The sequence below is a fragment of the Macrosteles quadrilineatus genome, unplaced genomic scaffold, assembly GCF_028750875.1.
Source record: "Macrosteles quadrilineatus isolate MER2022 unplaced genomic scaffold, UCM_ALF_1.0 Scaffold_5__1_contigs__length_97177068, whole genome shotgun sequence".
Classification (NCBI taxonomy): domain Eukaryota; kingdom Metazoa; phylum Arthropoda; class Insecta; order Hemiptera; family Cicadellidae; genus Macrosteles; species Macrosteles quadrilineatus.
Window position 1 is genome coordinate 92,896,355 of NW_026542598.1, and position 19,227 is coordinate 92,915,581.

At 35.1% G+C, this 19,227-nt stretch overlaps 1 protein-coding gene across 5 annotated transcripts in view; it reads right to left on the minus strand.

The window, feature by feature from the left end:
* Nucleotides 1-689: 689 nt before the first annotated feature.
* The window catches only part of LOC128993995 (inositol-pentakisphosphate 2-kinase), a 42,472-nt gene continuing 23,934 nt past the window's right edge, over nucleotides 690-19,227 (minus strand). For 2 of the 5 annotated variants that reach the window (XM_054418175.1, XM_054418174.1), the window contains exons 2-3: nucleotides 7,338-7,431; nucleotides 690-4,922 (exon numbers count right to left, since the gene is read on the minus strand). In XM_054418175.1, coding sequence (XP_054274150.1) covers nucleotides 3,456-4,901 — 1,446 coding nt within the window. In that variant the 5' untranslated portion in view covers nucleotides 4,902-4,922; nucleotides 7,338-7,431 and the 3' untranslated portion in view covers nucleotides 690-3,455. Of the gene's footprint in view, nucleotides 4,923-7,337; nucleotides 7,432-9,930; nucleotides 10,019-15,108; nucleotides 15,211-16,035; nucleotides 16,350-19,227 lie in introns of those variants that run through there. The other 3 variants (XM_054418176.1, XM_054418172.1, XM_054418173.1) reach the window with 3 other exon arrangements.

Here is a 19,227-nt window from a genome sequence, read left to right on the forward strand (position 1 = left end):
CTGGTATGATAATAAGATTTGGCAGTCGTCAGCATAAGAATACATAATCCCGAAATCCAATACAGATTCAATACCTACTATATACATATTAAATAAGATAGAACCAAGACAACATCCCTGGGGAACACCGACTGTCTTTGCCAGTGACGATGAGAGCTGATTTCCAACCTTTGTAATCTGTGATCTCCCACTCAAATATGTGGTCATCCACTCTAGAGCCGTACCGTCAAATATGACGTATTTTAACTTTGAAATTAACATGCTATGGTTTACAGAATCAAACGCCTGTGTATAATCTAATGACGACAATACGCTGCATTGCTTGTTATTTTTGGCTTTGTAAATTTCGTCAATCATATTAAGCAAAGCTGTCATTGAAATTATTGATTTGGTAATATTGAATTAATTAGCAAATCAGGTCAAGAAACTTATTCACAACTAAAATAATAAGCTGCCTAATGAGATTGGACAGAACAAACTGACAAAGAAAGAGCAAGATCAAGTAGCAATATGCAAACAATGGCAATAATGAGTCATGAGCAAAAACCGAGTGGGATGAGAATTCTAACAGGTGCACGATTTTACATATTTGCTCATTGCTTGCCCCTAGGCTAACGCTCCACCATGCCCATATACTAAAGCAACCCTGGGAGTAAATATGGAATAATAAACAACTCGTGTTTTAAAATTAGATTTACTGAACACAATGAATTAAATGATCAATCATTGTAAACAGAGCTAGTTTTGTTGCTCCTTCAATTACATGCAAAAATCTTTAATAAATACTTGATCATAACATATTACAACCGTTAATAAAACATAGTTGCCTAAAACAATCATACGAATCCCAAAAGCGCTGTTTATAGAAACCAGTCGGGAGTTTTTCAGTTACCTTTATCAATTTTATAACATTTTGGGATTTTAAAAATAGGCTTCGAAATTTGCTCACCTTTCTTTAGCAATTCGGTGAAAAAACTCCTTTTCCTCGAAAACAATGAACAAAGTGATCATGCCAAATGAAATTACCACCCTACTCACTAGCAAGAGGCCGATCAGGTTTCTATAAGCAATGCTCAACAGACTACAATTCAATACTTAATTAATAATTCTTAAATTTAAACATTTTCATTCACACAATTACAGTCAACACAATGTACATGTTATTTTCTTACAAAAAGCTAAAATAGTAAATAAATAATTGACATGATAGTGTACGTCTGACAGTGGTACAATTGAATGTGATCTTAAACACACAAGTGTTCATAAGGTATTAGACACACGGATTTATTAAAAAAATCACACATAAATTAAAATACACAGGGATTGTAGTTTGAAATCAATCAGAAAATCAAACCTGCTTCATCTAATGAGTAACACAAGAAGAACTTTTTGTGGCTTGGCTCACAATAATTACAATTTAAAAAGTTAAATGTTTGGTCTCAGTCAAAATATCTTTCTTAAATCTATTCATAAACAGTACAGGTGATAATCACCAAAGTAAAACATAAGTGTCTACTGAAGTTAAACTAAGGGAGAAGGCTTCATTTACAACATCAACTGTCCTTCTACCAGGAGGTTTGAACGACTCACTCTGGAACAACTTGCGCCATGGTTTAACCATAATACTATTCCTTTCACTTAGAATTGCATGTTCAAACCTAATTTGCCAACATAACTAAGAAAGTATTAGCATAGACAAATAGAATTAAATACAGACCGTCAGCAGTGCTGCAGTTAGCATAAGTTACGTATCTCGTGCGCCGCAACTACACGGCGCTCCCAGCAACTTATGACACCAGAACTTATGCTAACCGCAGCACTGCTAACAATGTATGTTTAATTCTATTTGTATGGTATTAGGTATCTTACAGTATCTGCATATATCAGCTGATTTTACAAAACACTTTCTTTGAAAAACAACTTTCTAGTCGACCACGAGTACAGAAACCAACTAGGTACTCTCTATGTAGTGCGGGGGAAGTTCACATTAATTTGTTCTGTCAATTTGTTACCTGTATACGGTACCATAGACTTTTGAAGGGTGTCTAATAGCTTATGAACTCCATGGACCCAAGGACACTCTAAGGGCATCACCATTTTTACATAAAATTATAACTAGATCAACATTGTACACAATTAACAGCATTACGTTCTATAATGCATATTAGGCCAACAGAATCTTACCGTTTGAGTATTATTTTTTACTTAACCAAATTGAAATTAAGTTTAATTATCTACAATTATATCATATTTAAAGGCAACTTCACTTTAATAGCCATAAAATAGTAATTTATGGTTTAAATTAAAACAAAATGAACTATTAGACCTATCAACCAACAAAATTTTTGTTAATTTATAATCCATAGACGAGCATTAGTATTTACTTTAATTCAGTAAATTGTTGTTATTAGTATTTCATTTCAATCTATTGGCTACGTGAGACTGTCTAACTACTTTAGTTTTAACAAGTCCTGTATTAACAGTGATGGACGAGGATGACATTTCACATCATGAAAAAAGTTAATTGTTATTTTCCATTGGACTGTTATATGATAACACTTTCCAGTAAACAGGTAGGCAATTATATAGTAACAATACTAAATTTTGGACAGCTTCCTTACATAAAGTAATACACCTGGTGTTGACATAGGTATAAACAAAATAAATTTAAATAAATAACAATAAAACAGATGTTGAGTCATTTGTATTACTGAGAATGATTTTAACCAGCTGAGAAAAGTTACAATTATTATCAACACTATTTTAAAATCATATCATCACGGGTACTGCAATATTGTAAAATCATTCTTATATAATAATTTTTGTTTATAACCGATCTATAAATAAAATAGTTCAAGTTAAAATGCATATATAAATACTACAGTACTAACATAAACTAAACATGCAAATAAATAATTAAAAGTTTATGTCATATTTAGTGACTGTATTGATGGTAAAACAAAGGAACGATTAAAAATACAATTAAATACAATTAATGGGTGTTTGTCAGTTATGGTAACGTAAATGTATCTAATCGGTTACTTATGGTTTTATGGAGATATCTACAGTGATTTAATTAGGGAATAGAATTATCCATGATGATTTCATTTTTTAATTATCAGATCTAAGAATCTATGTAACCAATAAATAATATCTTAATTCAAGATGTACTGAGAAAACACGGCCACAACTCATTTATTTAAACAAATTGAATTCTCTTCCATAGTAGGTCTATACTATCATACATCAAGCATTTAAAAATGACCTTGTTATTGTAGATTATAAAAAAAAAATTAGACTCATTCTTTGCTGGGAATATCAGATGCGCTTTATAAAAAATTTCAACAAAGCTTGACGTATAGTGCTAGGCCTACTTGAATTGAGAAAACTGATTGTGAATTTGAAGAGCTGTATAAAAACAAGAGTGGTGGCTGTTTAATAACTAACCTAAAGCACTATCTACACACGCTTGTGTCTGTACTTGGATCCGAGGATGCATTCAGTTGAGAGCAGACAAACCTGATGTCAGCATCTCTCTGGTAATGTTTCTCAACACAAGAGATTGGCTTCGGATCCAAGTCCGATACTCCTATGTTAAACACAAACCGAGCCCCGGAGTCTCTGTCCACCACAACATGTTGAGGCGGAACTGACGAGTCGTCCCCGAGACGTTGAAAGGCGATGAGAATAGAACAGTCTTTAGCTGTGGTGGCCAACAGGTACCTCTGGACAGTGTCCATGCAGAGACAGTCCGTGTCCGGATCACGTAAGTTCACCATGTAATCATCACAACTCTTGTCTTGCCGCAACATGTGGTAGACGGTGTTGGTGTCCGACGTCTGAAGCTTTTGTATCCTCAGAATACGGTCGAGGATGCAATTTTCCGGGAGAACTTGACTGGAGGTGTCACAGGGTTGCAATTTTTTTACTCCGTGATCGCTGGTAGGATGAATGTGCGGAGGACATATTATGGGATAGAACTCATCTTTGATGGGTGGGAACTCGTCGGAACCGAGCAAATTTGAGGTCAAGACTTGTTGAACTAACCTACAAAAACTATCTACAAGCGAACTGTCCGGGGAAGGTTTTAACCAATCCTTGAGAACTCCTGTGAGATCGTCACACTCGTCACTGTACACTAAAATACCTTCTTTGAAAATCTTCAGATTGTTTTGAGGAGTCCGCAACAGTGCTCTCATGGCCTTACTCATGCGCTTTTCGTCACCAGAAAACAGATCTAGAGGACAGTATTGGCTAATTCTACTGACAGCACCGTTAGATAGCTTGAGGTACTGGTTGAGACAAAAAGTGCACTTGGTGAGATGAGTTTGAGTATTCGGTATCCATCCTTGCTTCGGTTTGATCTCTACGCAGAAGGTAGGATTGTTCTTCGCGCCTAAAACTAAATCTATTTCACGACAGTTGGAGTCAGCAGAGGGCAGAGAGGAGGCACCTTCTACATTGAAACAAACTTGTGTTTCCTCACTAGCCGATGCTGTGTGCTGAGTTAAGCACTCGGGTAACAAGGCATAATCCGGGTAGATATTAACATAACCGAAGCTGATTCCCTTATGATGGCGGTAATTAGGTCGCTGCGGTATCAGAAGACGGTCAAGTTTTCTAATCTCTTCATGGGGCACCCTAGCAACCACCGGGGGTTGAATATAAGCTGCTCCCAGGAGACGGACCATCACTGCCCGACAGAAGTAAGCTTCTCGACACACTCGCCTCAGCTCATCCAGCTCAACGTCTTCAGAGACGGGTGCGTCTCTGCGGGTCTTGTGCAGTCGGAGGATGACTCTGTCTTCAGGCAATGCTATTACCAAGTTGGCGTTCCCTTCTCCTCGGTACTTCCACTTCTTCTTCAGTATACTGAGATGGGTGACCTCGGGAGACATCATCTCCTCACTCAGCACCTGGTCCTGGGAGAGACAAACTCTTAACCTTCCAATGCAACATGGCATTACAGGCAAAATATGTTGTCTACTTATAAATGTACAATAGATGAGTTTCATTACTGTATTAAAGTTAATATTTTTAATAAAAACCTGGAGTTTTTCCATAAAAGAGACAACTAATAACCTTATGAGTTAGGATCATTGACTGGACTAAGCAAATTGAAACTAGTAGACTTATATGTTGTTTTAAATGTCTCTTTCTAATTTAAAAATGTTTTTAACATTAACTTTTAACTACTGACAAGTTTAACTATCTTCAAAAACAATATACTGGAACTCAAACAATAATTAGGTTTCCACTCATGTCTTACAACATATTTAGATTTTTCGTGATGAAAATGCATTGCAAAAGACTAAAAATAAATCCTTATCTTGAAAATACATGGTTTTTTATGGTTGTTGTAATATGAAGAACGAAATAAAAATGCATTTATTCAAGAAGCAAACAAAACTGAGCTGACATTAAATTAAACAAATTAAAACTTAGGGTTTCTTTCACCACTGTTGATATTTCGTCCTCTGTAATAAAGAACTACTTTTAATATAAACAAATCAAACTGTAGCCTAAATCAACATGGACTATTGTTGGGGAAAGCTATGTACTGAATTCAGTACTTAGCGTTTGACGGTCATTTCAATGTTTGTAAAAAGAGCACAGATTACCTGTCCCAACCAAAATTAATTTTATGCATGATGGCTTGACAATAAATTATACAGTAACGCCTGCTTTGGTACTACGATAAAGGATTCCATATGTTACTTCATTCTATGTCAGACAAGAGGGCAACAAACCAGTTCAAGTTGGCCAAATGTAAAGATGTCTCATGAAAGACAAAGCTGTGTATCCTGAGTAGGCCTAACTTCTATAAGGCAACATAGGTGAATGTAACGTATCCGTCAGTTTAAACATTTTTGACACCAAGACAGATTATACGAATGATATGATGAGTTACGCACCTTTTGTCTGTCATCAATCTTTTAATTAGTCTAGGGTGACTAGTTTTGGGTCAAGGACCCATTTTTAAACCCACATTGAATTGGTTGCTCCATAAATCTGACAGAAGTCTTCGTTATATAAACACATGTTGAGACATTAAGTTCACATTTATTTATTAAAAAAACAACTGTTAATAACAGTAAACCGGGTCACCGTTAAACGAGGGGTAAATCAAAGCAGATTGCATATTGGACGCAGCGGAACTAGCCGTAGTTGAAGCGGTGACATTGACCATGGGGGTGGGGGTATGTCAGCTGTTAACTGGAGTGGGCTAGTTCTATTGAGTCCGCCATGCAATCTGCGTCGGTTTGTCTCTTGTTTAAATGTGACTGGCCAACAGTTATCAAATGTTTTTTTAATGTTAAATGTGAACTTTATGTGTTTAAATATTAAAGAAAACTTCCATTGGATCCATAGAACAACCAATTTGATGTGGGTTTGAAAATATGTATTTGACCCTAAAGACTGAAGACATACAAAAGGTACAGAACCTATCATATCATCCATCAGTTTGTTCTACAGTGTTTTGAGTATTCTCATGGAACTGTTTTTGATTTGTCAAATATTTTATATTATAAATCATACTGTGTTTAGAATTTTAGGAAATACATCCCTTAACCTTAAGAGAGACATTCTTTTTGATTGTATAGAAAGGTGAAGCTTAAAGTGGATTCCTTGACGATCGGTGGGGTTTGAGCAATACTCACTCTGACTCATTACTAAAGCAGTTTGTTGTGTCAAAACAACAAGTGGACTCAAAATATTCTGTTGCTAACGTTGTTTGGAGTGAAAAAAATGAAGGTACAATAAGTTTTGAAAAAGCTAATTTTATTTCAAATGATCAAAACTGTAAGGTAACAAAAATATGTAAATGCTTTTCATAACACTTTATAAGGAAACTTGTATCCTTAGTACAAAGGTTGTCTGTAAATTTAAGTCTCCAATGAGTGTTAGCAGCAAGACCAGATGGTTCTTTACACTTTCCCTACCGGTACAACTATTCTAGCTGGTCCTCACCTGCAGTTAGTTTTGTTACAGTAGCTGATAATGATGAAAAATCTGATAAAGTAATAAATCACTTGTTATTGAAATCCATTACACGGATTTGTATCCAGAAAACTGAGACAATAGTGCATGTGGCGTAGGGAGTTTGAAAAGGATTCATATTTTGTAAAATGAATCCACAACGAGGGTGCACGTTAGTTTTCATTGAGATAGTCATTAAAGTCAAGAAAACTGTGCTTCCTGGTTTATTAGGTTTTAATTTTTTTTTTCAAACCAACGGCAAAGTATTAAAAGATTTAAAATGCTAATCAGAGTCAATAAAATCAACGTAAAATAATTGGTTTTAGCCTAGTGTAAGTTTAATTTAACAAACTAACCTGTGAAATTAAACAGTCAGAAGGTGCATAACAGTGAAGAGCTCCTACCAGTTGGAGGTTACTTGGAACACCCGACTTATGTTCCGAATCCCATCTGAAATCAAAGCCACGGGTCAAAATAAGATAGTAAGAGAATGTAGAAGCTGTATATCCAAATATATAGTCTTATTTTATCGATAGTTTTTATGGTTTAACGCTGGCTTACCTTGAAATTTGAGTAGACCTTGACAAAAACCCTAAACTGTCATTTGACTATATAAATCACCTTGCTCTTACAAAAAAAAAAACTCTCTTTTTTCTTTCTTGATAATTTTCCTTGTGTGCCAAGTTTATGGAATGTGGCAGGTGCTTTGAATGCTGACATTTGAGAACCGGAACTGAAACCTAGAGGGAGTTACGACCCTTCTCTGAATCTCTCTAATTTCCTCTCCTCTATAAGTGCAACCAAACACAGTAACAACATACATGATCATTAATTTTCTTTAAATACTTGAAAATCTCTTAAAGGTTGATCTCTTTTAAGAGGGCCCAGAACATTCCTCTTTGTTTCACATATAAATCAAATCAAATATAATTTATTCCATGAAAAATTGAATGTTTTACATAAATTGCAATAATTCTAAAAATAAATGGATGATCCCCACATAGTAAGCCTGTGTGTGAGGAATGAGTTTCAGTCCTAGTTGCATTTACAAAAGGAGGAAAAAACATTTTACCAGGAAGTAAAAGTAATTCCTGACTACTTAATTATACCGATACAATCATATTTTTAACTGGAATTATTCCATAAAGTGTAGTTTGTCACGGCGTTTTACAGTGTGATAGTCATACTGCTGTTTCTCTGGTGCTTCAGTAGATGGTTGAATCCAACCTAGTCGAGTGCTAGTGTCACATTCAGTAATTATTAAACTTGTCCATGCCGGGCAACAGTGATCTGGTGATTCAGTTGACTAAGCTGTTGTACTGACCAGTGTAGATCTGAGGTCTTTCTACATTATGCTGTTTCTCTGGTGCTTCAGTAGATGGTTGAATCCAACCTAGTCGAGTGCTAGTGTCACATTCAGTAATTATTAAACTTGTCCACGCCGGGCAACAGTGATCTGGTGATTCAGTTGACTAAGCTGTTGTACTGACCAGTGTAGATCTGAGGTCTTTCTACATTATGCTGGTTCTCTGGTGCTTCAGTAGATGGTTGAATCCAACCTAGTCGAGTGCTAGTGTCACATTCAGTAATTATTAAACTTGTCCACGCCGGGCAACAGTGATCTGGTGATTCAGTTGACTAAGCTGTTGTACTGACCAGTGTAGATCTGAGGTCTTTCTACATTATGCTGGTTCGATTCTCGTACATGTGCAATCCATGTAAAGCTTACTAATACGTGTAATAAACAGTGTCCACCCAACACCAGTTAACAGTAAAAAAATCCAGGCTAAATAAATAAACTGGTTTAAATGTCGTATATAAATTAATTGAATTGAACACCGGTTTTACTTAGTTTTACATTAACTTTTATAGGCCTATAGCAAATTTTGTCAAAATATTATTTAAAAGATACATATAGGTAACACAATTTCTATGTCAATGAGTTGATAGAAAACTTAATATGAGTTGCCTATAGACCTTTAAAACTAAAGCGAAAATGTATTTCTAGTCCAGAAAATTAAATAAAATTAGTATTACAAACATTTGTAGGCCTGGTAAAAATCTTTTAAATACCCCCGCTGCAGCAAACCTTCCGACTAAGCGAATTTCCATATGTCTGATTGATAAGATTTTCAATCAAATCTATTTAAATAACATTAGGTTTTTTAAACCAGTTAGGCTACCTAGATTTGCTGCTACAAGGAAACTAATAGTGTGTTTTTTTGTAAAATATTAATAGGCCTAAGAGTATAAAATAAATAAATTTGCCAAGTTTGATCAAAATATTTATCCATAAACAAGCAAACTACAACATTTTACAATATTCTCCGTAAGAATAACATGTGAATTTAAATTTACAATTTTTTAAATTTTATCCGTTACCAATAATTTTACAAAAACACTTTAATAAGACTAAATTATTTGTTTTTTTAAGCTCTTTAAAAAAGTCTAAAGAGAAATTGGGAAATTTTGTGTTTGAGGGTCAAAATTGAGAAAAACCATTTTTTAACCCATAAAAACCCCGTTCCCATGGTTCGATGATCATGCTGGTTTGCAAACTCTTTCAAGTTTATCCCGCCTTACACATTTAAATTAAATTCCATCAAAATCGAACAAAAATTACTCAAGTTATCGCGTTCACAGTCGTATACATGATGTATAAATCTATATAGGCTACCATAAATTTGAACAAATAATGTTTTTGGCCTCTGTGGACACCAAAATGAAAAAGAAATTAGGTCCCGGGCCTAGGTCTTCCCGTGCCACCAACGGTAATAGCTACTTCCCTATAGGGAAATTAGCTAAAAGGATACAAGGCCAATATTAAACTTTTTTTTATTAATACCAAAATATTGAACAATAATATATTAAGTACTGTACAAATTCTTATTTTTCAAATATGACTAAGTTAACTGCCCAATAACAAAGACTGAATTACTGTAAACTTACCTACATTCCATTTGATACAATGGCATTGTTGAATTAAAATAGCCCAGAAACTATTTAGAAGCTAAATCCATGTCAGACAACAGCTCAATGAATGGTCAATAGATAAGACTCTAATGATTCATGTATGAAAATTATCATAAGTACACTATGATGCAAGAAGATATCACATTGTCGTTGTGATGACTCAAAAAATAAAGATTCACCATGACTCACTGAATGTTCAATCAGAATATAATTTGTGGACAGATTGAAAATTAAAACATGTTCACCTAATTATAAATGTTTAAAAATAATATGTAGGCCTAACTGCTTTTTCAAGAGAAAACATAGCCTATATATTAAATGACCAAGTTAGATTTTTTTATAAAATATTCTGTTGTAAGTAGTAACTGTATGTGTTTTGACGATACTTTTCACTTTCCCAGATGTAAGTACCTGTACTTGGATCTTTAAAAATCCTTCAAAAGCTTTGGATATCATATAGATATGTGAAAATTTAGGTTCCCTTCTATCAATGGACTTAATTAGGTCTACTGAAGGTGGGCTTTAAACAAATTCTTGGCACATAGGTACATGTGTTAGACCACTTGCATTCAAACTAAACTCAAGCCACATATCTCAGACAAGGACGGTTTATCAACAAGCCATGTAGCCATGTAGGGTACCTATTTACAGTCTAACCTTGATACAACGAACCTCGATATATAACGAATTCCTTGATACAAAGATTTTTTTTTTAATCCCCTAGAACTCTCCATAAGACACAATGTATGTTTTACCTCTAACGAACAAACCATATCAACAACCATGATTTAACGAATTTTTCATGATCCCGGCTAAAACAAGACACCTCAATATAACGAATTTGTCATTGTCAGAACCTCAACATAGTGAATTTAACCTCTTCTTAACGAATTGTCTGCGTCTCTTCCTCGATACAACGGGTCGCCGGAATTTTATCCCCCTGGAATTTTACCCCCTGGGCAAAGCTGACGTCACTATGACGTAGAAACATGAGTGGCCAAAAGTTTGTTCGCGGCCGGAATTTTACCCCCGCGGATTTGGAAGTCTAATGAAAATAGCCAGAGCGTGATTAATTAGATTAGCGATAAAAACCGGAATTTTACCCCCTGTCCATATAACTAGCGTTTAGACAACTAAAAATGTACGGGCCGGATTTTTACCCCCGGAATTTTACCCCCGGATTTTTAGCCCCCGGAATTTTACCCCCGGATTTTTACCCTCGGAATTTTACCCCCTGGAATTTTACCCCTGGCTGATTTTAGAAATTGAATGATTGATTTTCTTATTTATGTTTTTAATTAATTGTAAACATTTTATTATTTAGTAGTCAATCTTTATTTATTTATTTTGTAAAGAAATGTTCGAAACAATTATCATTCAGTTGATTTTTTATACGTCATACCCCTTTTTTAAACAACTGTTGGCTTAAAAGATCAAATCCTAATACTAGAATCTCAAAATTAAAATTAAAAACTTGTTCAATTAGTTAATGTTACAAATAAATTAATATACAGTAGGCTACTTAATAATAAAATGTTTGCTATTAAATTAAAACAGAATGAAGATAATTAATCATTCTCACTAATTTATATATCTGGCCAGGGGGGTAAATTCCGGGGGGTAAAATTCCGGGGGGTAAAATTCCGGGGGTAAAATTCCGGAGGTAAAAATCCGGGCCGTACACTCTAGGTTTTTATAATTTTATGTGTTCTGATTAAATTCACAACCATGAAAATATATGTTTAATTCCGCGTTAATCCATCGAGCTGATTTCGCGAAACTCAAAAGTTCGCGGCCGGAATTTTACCCCCTGGTTTGTGACGTCACGTTTGCCCAGGGGGTAAAATTCCAGGGGGATAAAAATCTGCAACCCCGATACAACGAACCCCCCACCCCCATTATTGTTTTTGAAAAAGCAGTTTCTTCATCAAATGAAATAGAAAGGTGACATCATCGCTCGCGCTAACATTCGTCTGCTCCATTTTAACACATCGCTGTCTGCCGTCTGCTGTCGTCGCTGCATGCGCGCTATGTCACAACTGAGAACGAGAACTGATTTCATTCACTGAGGACTGATGACGACGTAATGTGTAGTAAGCTGTGATTGGGTGATAAGTATATATGGTCAATTGTACAATTTTTTGAGGATGAAAAACCTAAGAAAGAAAAAAATAGAAGAACAAAGCAAAGAGAAAGAATAGAAACATCGTTACCAGTATCTTAACATTCCTTTTACGAGTGGTTTTATTATCTTCAAGTTGGCTAGGCCTATTATTATACACTTTTATAAAGACTTATCTAATAATTTTATTATTTTCAATACGATTTGTTTTAACTAAGGCAACACCAATTCCATAGTTGATGATTATTATATTGATGAGTATTGACATACCTCTGTGATTTAAAGCAGTACTGTAGCACTGTAGCCTACCGGCCAATCACGAGCAGTAGCTTACAAAACTTTCTACTACTGTTTTGATTTGTTCTTTACGTGGTTTATTGCTATACAATACAGTGTTTGGCTAGGTTTTAGGTGGGTTGGAGTAAGCTGTGATTTTAAACTTACAGTTTGTAAACTGTACCAAGGTTAATGACTAGAAATGTCATGATTGCGCAATATTAAAGATTCCTACCCTTTAGTACCCCAGATAATCGAGGTTCTACTTTACAATGTAAACACTGTACTACTGTAAAGTATTGTAGCCTATGCTACTTTAATTGTGTTTTAATGAGATCAAATCACGACCTATATTGACTGATGCTGGTTCTGAACCTCGACTTAGCGAAATTCCTGCAAACCTAACCTCAATATAACGAATCTCGTTTTAACGAAATCCTTGATAAAACGAATATTCAGATCAGTCCCTTCAGATTCGTTATACCGAGGTTGGACTGTATAGGCTATGCTGATGATTTGATGCGATTCGCCTATTGGGTCTGATGATAATTGGAGTGTCCAATCGAAATCGATCACCACTTACCATCTTTTTTGTATATTTGCCGTTTTGTGAGTAACAGTAAGCGTAAATATATGTTTTAAGTGTTACCTATAAGACGTTTCTTTTTTTTTCCTTTCCGTAAGATGTATTTACAAAAAATAATTGACTTGTCTATGCATTATACATGTAAAATTAACGAATAAATGTCTTCTGTCTTATGGCGTAAACCTATCAATATGCATAGGCCTATTCATTTCATTCAGAAGAGCCAGGGGAGTATAAATACATACATGCAAATTAAATCTGGGTAGGTAGGCCTACGGTAATGTTTTTGGCAAAATACAAAAAATTTCAAAAATTCTAATTGAAATTTTTAATAGAGTCTTGTTATTTACCCTATATTTTAAAGACAAAACTATTACCTATAGGCCTACATATTTTGAAATAAATTTAATTTCCTAAAAATTTTTGAAAATTAACCATATTCTTCACCCTTCATATCTAAACAGGTTGCCGCAAACCGATTTCAAATATCTCTTATAGGTAGGCCTAGTTAAAAAGATAGGCTAACAGGGGTGCAAGTTAATTTTCAGCCACCCTCATGGTTATTTGGATTTGATACGTTTTAGGGCACCATTTTGTTATTAACTTAGTAGGCCGATTTTGGTTTTCTTTAGGTCAATTGTTTTGTTTCCTCAAGACCTGTAAAATTATACCAAACTCAACTATAAGTTACTTGCCATTTAAAAATTTTCAGCTACCCCTAAGGACAAAATTTTCAAAATTGACCATAATTATTGTAGCCCTCATATTTAAGAAGGTTGCCACAAACCGATTTCAAATATCTCAAATGGTTAAAAAGTTAAAAGGGGATGCAAGTTACTTTTCAGGGGTACAGTTTCTTAACTGGGCTATGCTAATATTGATTGAAACTATCAAATTGAAAATATTGATTAATAATCGATATTTTTTAATATATCTATTAGGTAAAGAGAACATTGCCGACCCATCTTCAAAGAATTGGGAATCCTCACAGTGGTGAGCCAGTACGTACTTAATAGTCTGGTCTTGCTAAAGGAAAACCTTAGTGATTTTGTGACCCGAGGTGGTAGGCATGAGTATGGAATAAGAAGGGCCCATGACCAGGATATGCCTTGCTGCCGCTTGAGCCATACCTACCTTAAGGAGACACCCCCGCTCGGCTATCAAAATCTACAACTCCCTTCCAAACCACCTAAGGAACCTTGACTGTACAGCGTTTAAGTCCGAGCTGAAGAACTTGCTCACAAATAGGCCCCTGTATAGTCTTGACAAGTTGTCAATTATGATCAAATGATGATTGGTAATTGTTTTAAGTTATTGAAGCAACATCTATTGTTTATTCTAATTTTAGTTCTAATTGACATGACCAATGCAAATTTTGTATTTGTTATTTTGGTTTAATAAATGAGTTATGAGTTATGATCCTTTGATGCCAGGTTGAGAAACAGACACGCTTACCACAGCCTAAGTTTCAAGTTTTAAGTTTTTAAGATTTATCTACTTTGTAAAGCAAGTTTTGTATACAGGCCCTAACTTAATAAATTTGTAAATATTAGTATAACGACGCAATCTATCCGATATACTTTGGTTCAAAGATTAAGACAACAAGTATTCAAGTAAGTAAGTATTCAAGTATTAAATAAAACTATCATAGCCTAACCTAACCAACCAAACTTGCTGATGGTGAAAAACTCGCATGAAAGTTTATTAATCAAATCGAAAGTTTCAATCAATATTAGCATAGCCTAGTGATGGGCGATACGGGTCAATGTATCGATACTGCGTATCGATACGTATCGGAACGTGGTGTATCGTATCGTATCCTCATGTATCGATTTTTATCTGTATCGGATAAAATATCGTATCGTATTGTTTATTTATAATTTATATAAAAAAATTAAATATCTCAAATATACAAGCTGCATAGACAAATACTAGGCTATGTTACTTACAAGCTTGTGAAGAGGGTTATAATAGGTTATTAATAACTTATTATATTATAAGACCTTCCTGTGTCTTTTTATTTGTATCAAACATACATACATAACCTCCAAATTCCTGTAAACCCTCTAATTGGAAAACATTTTGTTATTGTTTTCCTAGTTTTTACACTGGGATAAGTTAATTAATTGGACCAAAAAGTACTAATAATGATGGTGGGTATGCCACTTACACATTAAATAGTAGCCTGGTAGGCCTGGTAGAACTGGCAACATTGCAAGTGGTGTTGTTCAGTGACAGACGTCCCATAAGATAACATGGCAGACAGGTGACATCAGCTCATTAATTCACACTTTATTGATTTAATTGAGCGAAGCTCTTTGGGATCAACTTCAATGCAAACAATATAACACCATCACTCAATAACGGCTGAACACATTTCAGCCAAACTTAACAAGACTACTTAGACTAATAATGAGATGGTTTGTAAACAAACAAATTTCAATTAGATAATGCTAATGCAATTTAAAACGAACTTAAAATTTAAAATTTTTAACATTGGGCTTATGGGACTAAAGTAGCTATGACAGTTTTTTTGTTTACAAGAAAAATGTAAACAAGAGAATCATAAGGTATTTCTGAACTTTCTATACTTTTCTTTTAAACGATTTTAAACCATTCCTATGATTTTAATAAACAAGAAAATGCCGTTAAAACATTTTTTAAGGCACGGAATTCACTGAAAATCGAGAAAATATACTGAACTACTTTCTCAATGCGCGGAGCATAAACAAGGAGCGGAGGGATACGGACCGGTGACTACTTTCTTGGGAACCTATTTGTGATGCCAGCTGATTAGAAACAGCCAATGTTAGAAATCAGGATTTAATAAGCGATATATCGAACCGCATCGAAATCGGTATTTAATCCGATAATACCTCATAGGTTATATTATGTTTAATTACATCGACGGTACAGTAAGTTATTACACTTATTGATAAAACGCAGATTGAACACTGATTTAGGCATGTGGGGAGGTAGGTCGGGGTTTATGAGTATTCGTGACTACATTAAGTGTTTTGAAGTAAGGTTAGATTAGGAAGGTATAGTGTAGGTATACTTTATACTTTCTTATGAAATGGTGACCATGGAGTCATACCTAGGTCCACCGCGGTCAATCTCCCCCGCGCTAGTTTCTGCAAGGTCTGCGGCCGGCGGAGCATGAGACCAACAATCCCTCCCACTTGCCTCTGAGTCGCACAGTTTGGTTTGGCCGACCTAACCAAACGGTGCGGCGGACAACTGGAGACTACTTCACTCGTAACTACGCCTGCAAAATGTAGGATACTTTACCAAAGCACTGCTGTATTGCGGGCTGACTAATGAGACCGTTTTCTGTAAAGTAGTAATTGTACAAATTACCGTACACTTGCTTGGCTACGAGAAAATAATTATTCAATTGTCATATCTATTCCACGATTATTAATGGTTTTGAAATCCATACACCACTTTACTCACTAATATTAATGGTACAGATTAAGCACATAACATTAGAATAATAATTCACTTTAAACACAAATGCAAATTGTCAACGACAACATTATTACATTTGTTAATTAAAGACAAATCAATCAAATAACAATAAGCCGTTTAATTATTAACACAAAAGGTTTCGTATGATTAGATTATGCATACTGATAAACCACCTATGGCCATCTATAATAATATTTATTTGGGTTTTCTTTTCCGAGTCGGGTTAGCTCTTCTACTCGGCCGATTTTCATAATTTTGGCCTCAAACTAAAGGTATGGACGCACTACAGATTTGCAATCAAGAATCGGCATTCATTTTTATTGACGTATATTTCGAGTTATGCAAAACTCATAAACTAACTCGTTCATAAACTAACCTCATAGTTCTTAGAATATTTGTATATTCAACCAGCTGTTAGTTATAACAAATTATATTGCACTAAAACAAACTAAAGATTTTATAGACTGTTGAAAAAATAAATTAGAACATCTATTATTTTAATTTTACTTTGTACTAGCTGTTTTGCTCGTTCTACGTACGGGAATCTTGTAGTAAGTTGAAACCTTATATCATTGACTATAAATCCTTAAAAGACAACGCATACATACGGGCCCATTGTAATGGCCGGAGCTGAGCCAGGTCCGTGGGTTCAGTTAGTTGGTCTGCACCTCCGAAAGACAGCGCGTGCGTCAATTGTTTTATTCCTTCTCTGCCAGAGAGTGCTGGCAGCGCACTCCCGCCCGGCGCCCGGCGCCCGGCGGCCCGGCCCGCACTCGGCGCACTCGCAGTACAGACACTAGACAGAGTACGCCGTGCTGCCGGTTCGCTAATCGCTACAGCGCACACGCGCACGTACCTACACGTACACCACACAGTCCCTTCACTCTCTGTCCTCTCACCGTACTTCCAGTTCCACTGATACTGCATCGTACCCCAACGATGCGATTATATTATGACCGCAACCGAGCATTGTTACCTACCCAATTCCTATGGTTTAATTAAATTTGTCATACCTACACACACATTTTTTCACACTTACACACACATATACCAACACCATACCCCTACTACCCATTTACCCAGAACTACTTTAATTTTCAATCTGCATCCAGGGATATAAAAAAATTGAAATATAGTAAAAATTATTTTTTACGGAATGGATTTTAGCTTAGCGGTAAATTCCCAAATATATTATACCATTGAAATTTATATTATTAAAAGAATTTGTTGGATGTTTGTATTCAGCACATTGACCCCTAAATATTTATTTTCCTAGGCATTTTGGGTATCAATTTTAAAGCTCCAATTATTTAGATGTGCCTTTTGTGGGTTTAGATGATAACCCGTGAAAGCCCTTCGTCCAATAGGCTTTTACCATTTCAGAGTTTATTAATCATCTATCAATCATCAATCAGTTGTCAATCATCTTAACTTTTTCATGTCAACACTAGCTGTTTGCCCGTTCTACGTACGGGAATCTAGTAGTAAGTTAAAACCCACGAATACTATAAAAGACCCCTTATATTCAGAACAGGAGTTTGGTTTGCATATTTAGTGTGCATTTTTCCAGATATGATGGCAAAACTATAACTGTTTAGGAATACATATAAACCTTCTCAAATACAATATCTGACAGTTTCAAAGCCAAAACGAATGCTTCGCAATTAAATATCACCCGATCGTGTTAGTCCATATTTTATATCAAACGATGAAAGGAATTGCTTTACAGTATAGATCTATGAGGCATAGCCCTAAGGTAGGCCTGTAATTTAAAGTTACTTTTCACACAGGTTAAAAGTAGTTAAAACACTTCCTCAACCTCAACTGCACACTTTATTCGGGTTTAAATTTTTATTAACAATGGTGCTCTTGTCTTTTCCACGAAAAATAAGGACATTAATGCGTTACCAACAGACATACACACACAAATACAGAATTGAGTTCACACAACATTTTTGAGTCCAGACAGAAAACGCTAAAGATTATTCAGTAAGACATCAGTTAAATTTAATAAGCAATAAGGTGCAGTGTTTATAAATAAATAGTGAAAATAGTGATATGTTGAAATTATTCTTACTGCTACCACCGGTTCTAAGGAACCAACGGTTCAAGGAACTAGTAGCAGTACCAAAAACCAACGTTTACATTTGAGAAAAGAACTGTAGTACTTACGACTAATTCAAACTGTCCTTCTAATCAAACTGTATTATAGGTGTTAATTAATTTGTTGGCAAATATATACATAAATAAATACACAGGCCACAAAACATGTAACATGTAACGTTAACAACGTAAAGCTTTGAAAACTTACTACGGTTTGCTAAAAACACTTTCACTTGATGTGGTTCAGTACAGAAGTTATTAATCTCCTTTGGTTTTAAAAGTTTTTAAGTTTTCGAAAATCAAAGTTATTTTCCATTAGTAGCATTATTTGTAAGAAGCTTTTAATGTTAACATATTAATGGCAGTTTGAAGAAACCACCTTTATCCAAACAAAGGTTTCTTATTTAAAAGATTACGTAATCTCTAAACGATAATCGGTACATATATCTAGCAAACATTCGGAGGAAATGTGACAAAAAACGCACAAATCTGGGGTTTTGTACGTTTGTAGTTTTACTTCCTAAGTAGGAAAAGTACCGATATCGTTGTCGAAATGTAAGTAAGTAGAAACCAAAAGTGACACATTGGAAAAGCGAGTTTAGCTACATCTGTTAAGTTAAACCTCCGTTACGGTACGATCACAGCGAAATCAGAAAGATCTTCCAAGATCGCAGCAACATCCACGATCACCCACTCACTGCACTCAGTGCCGGAT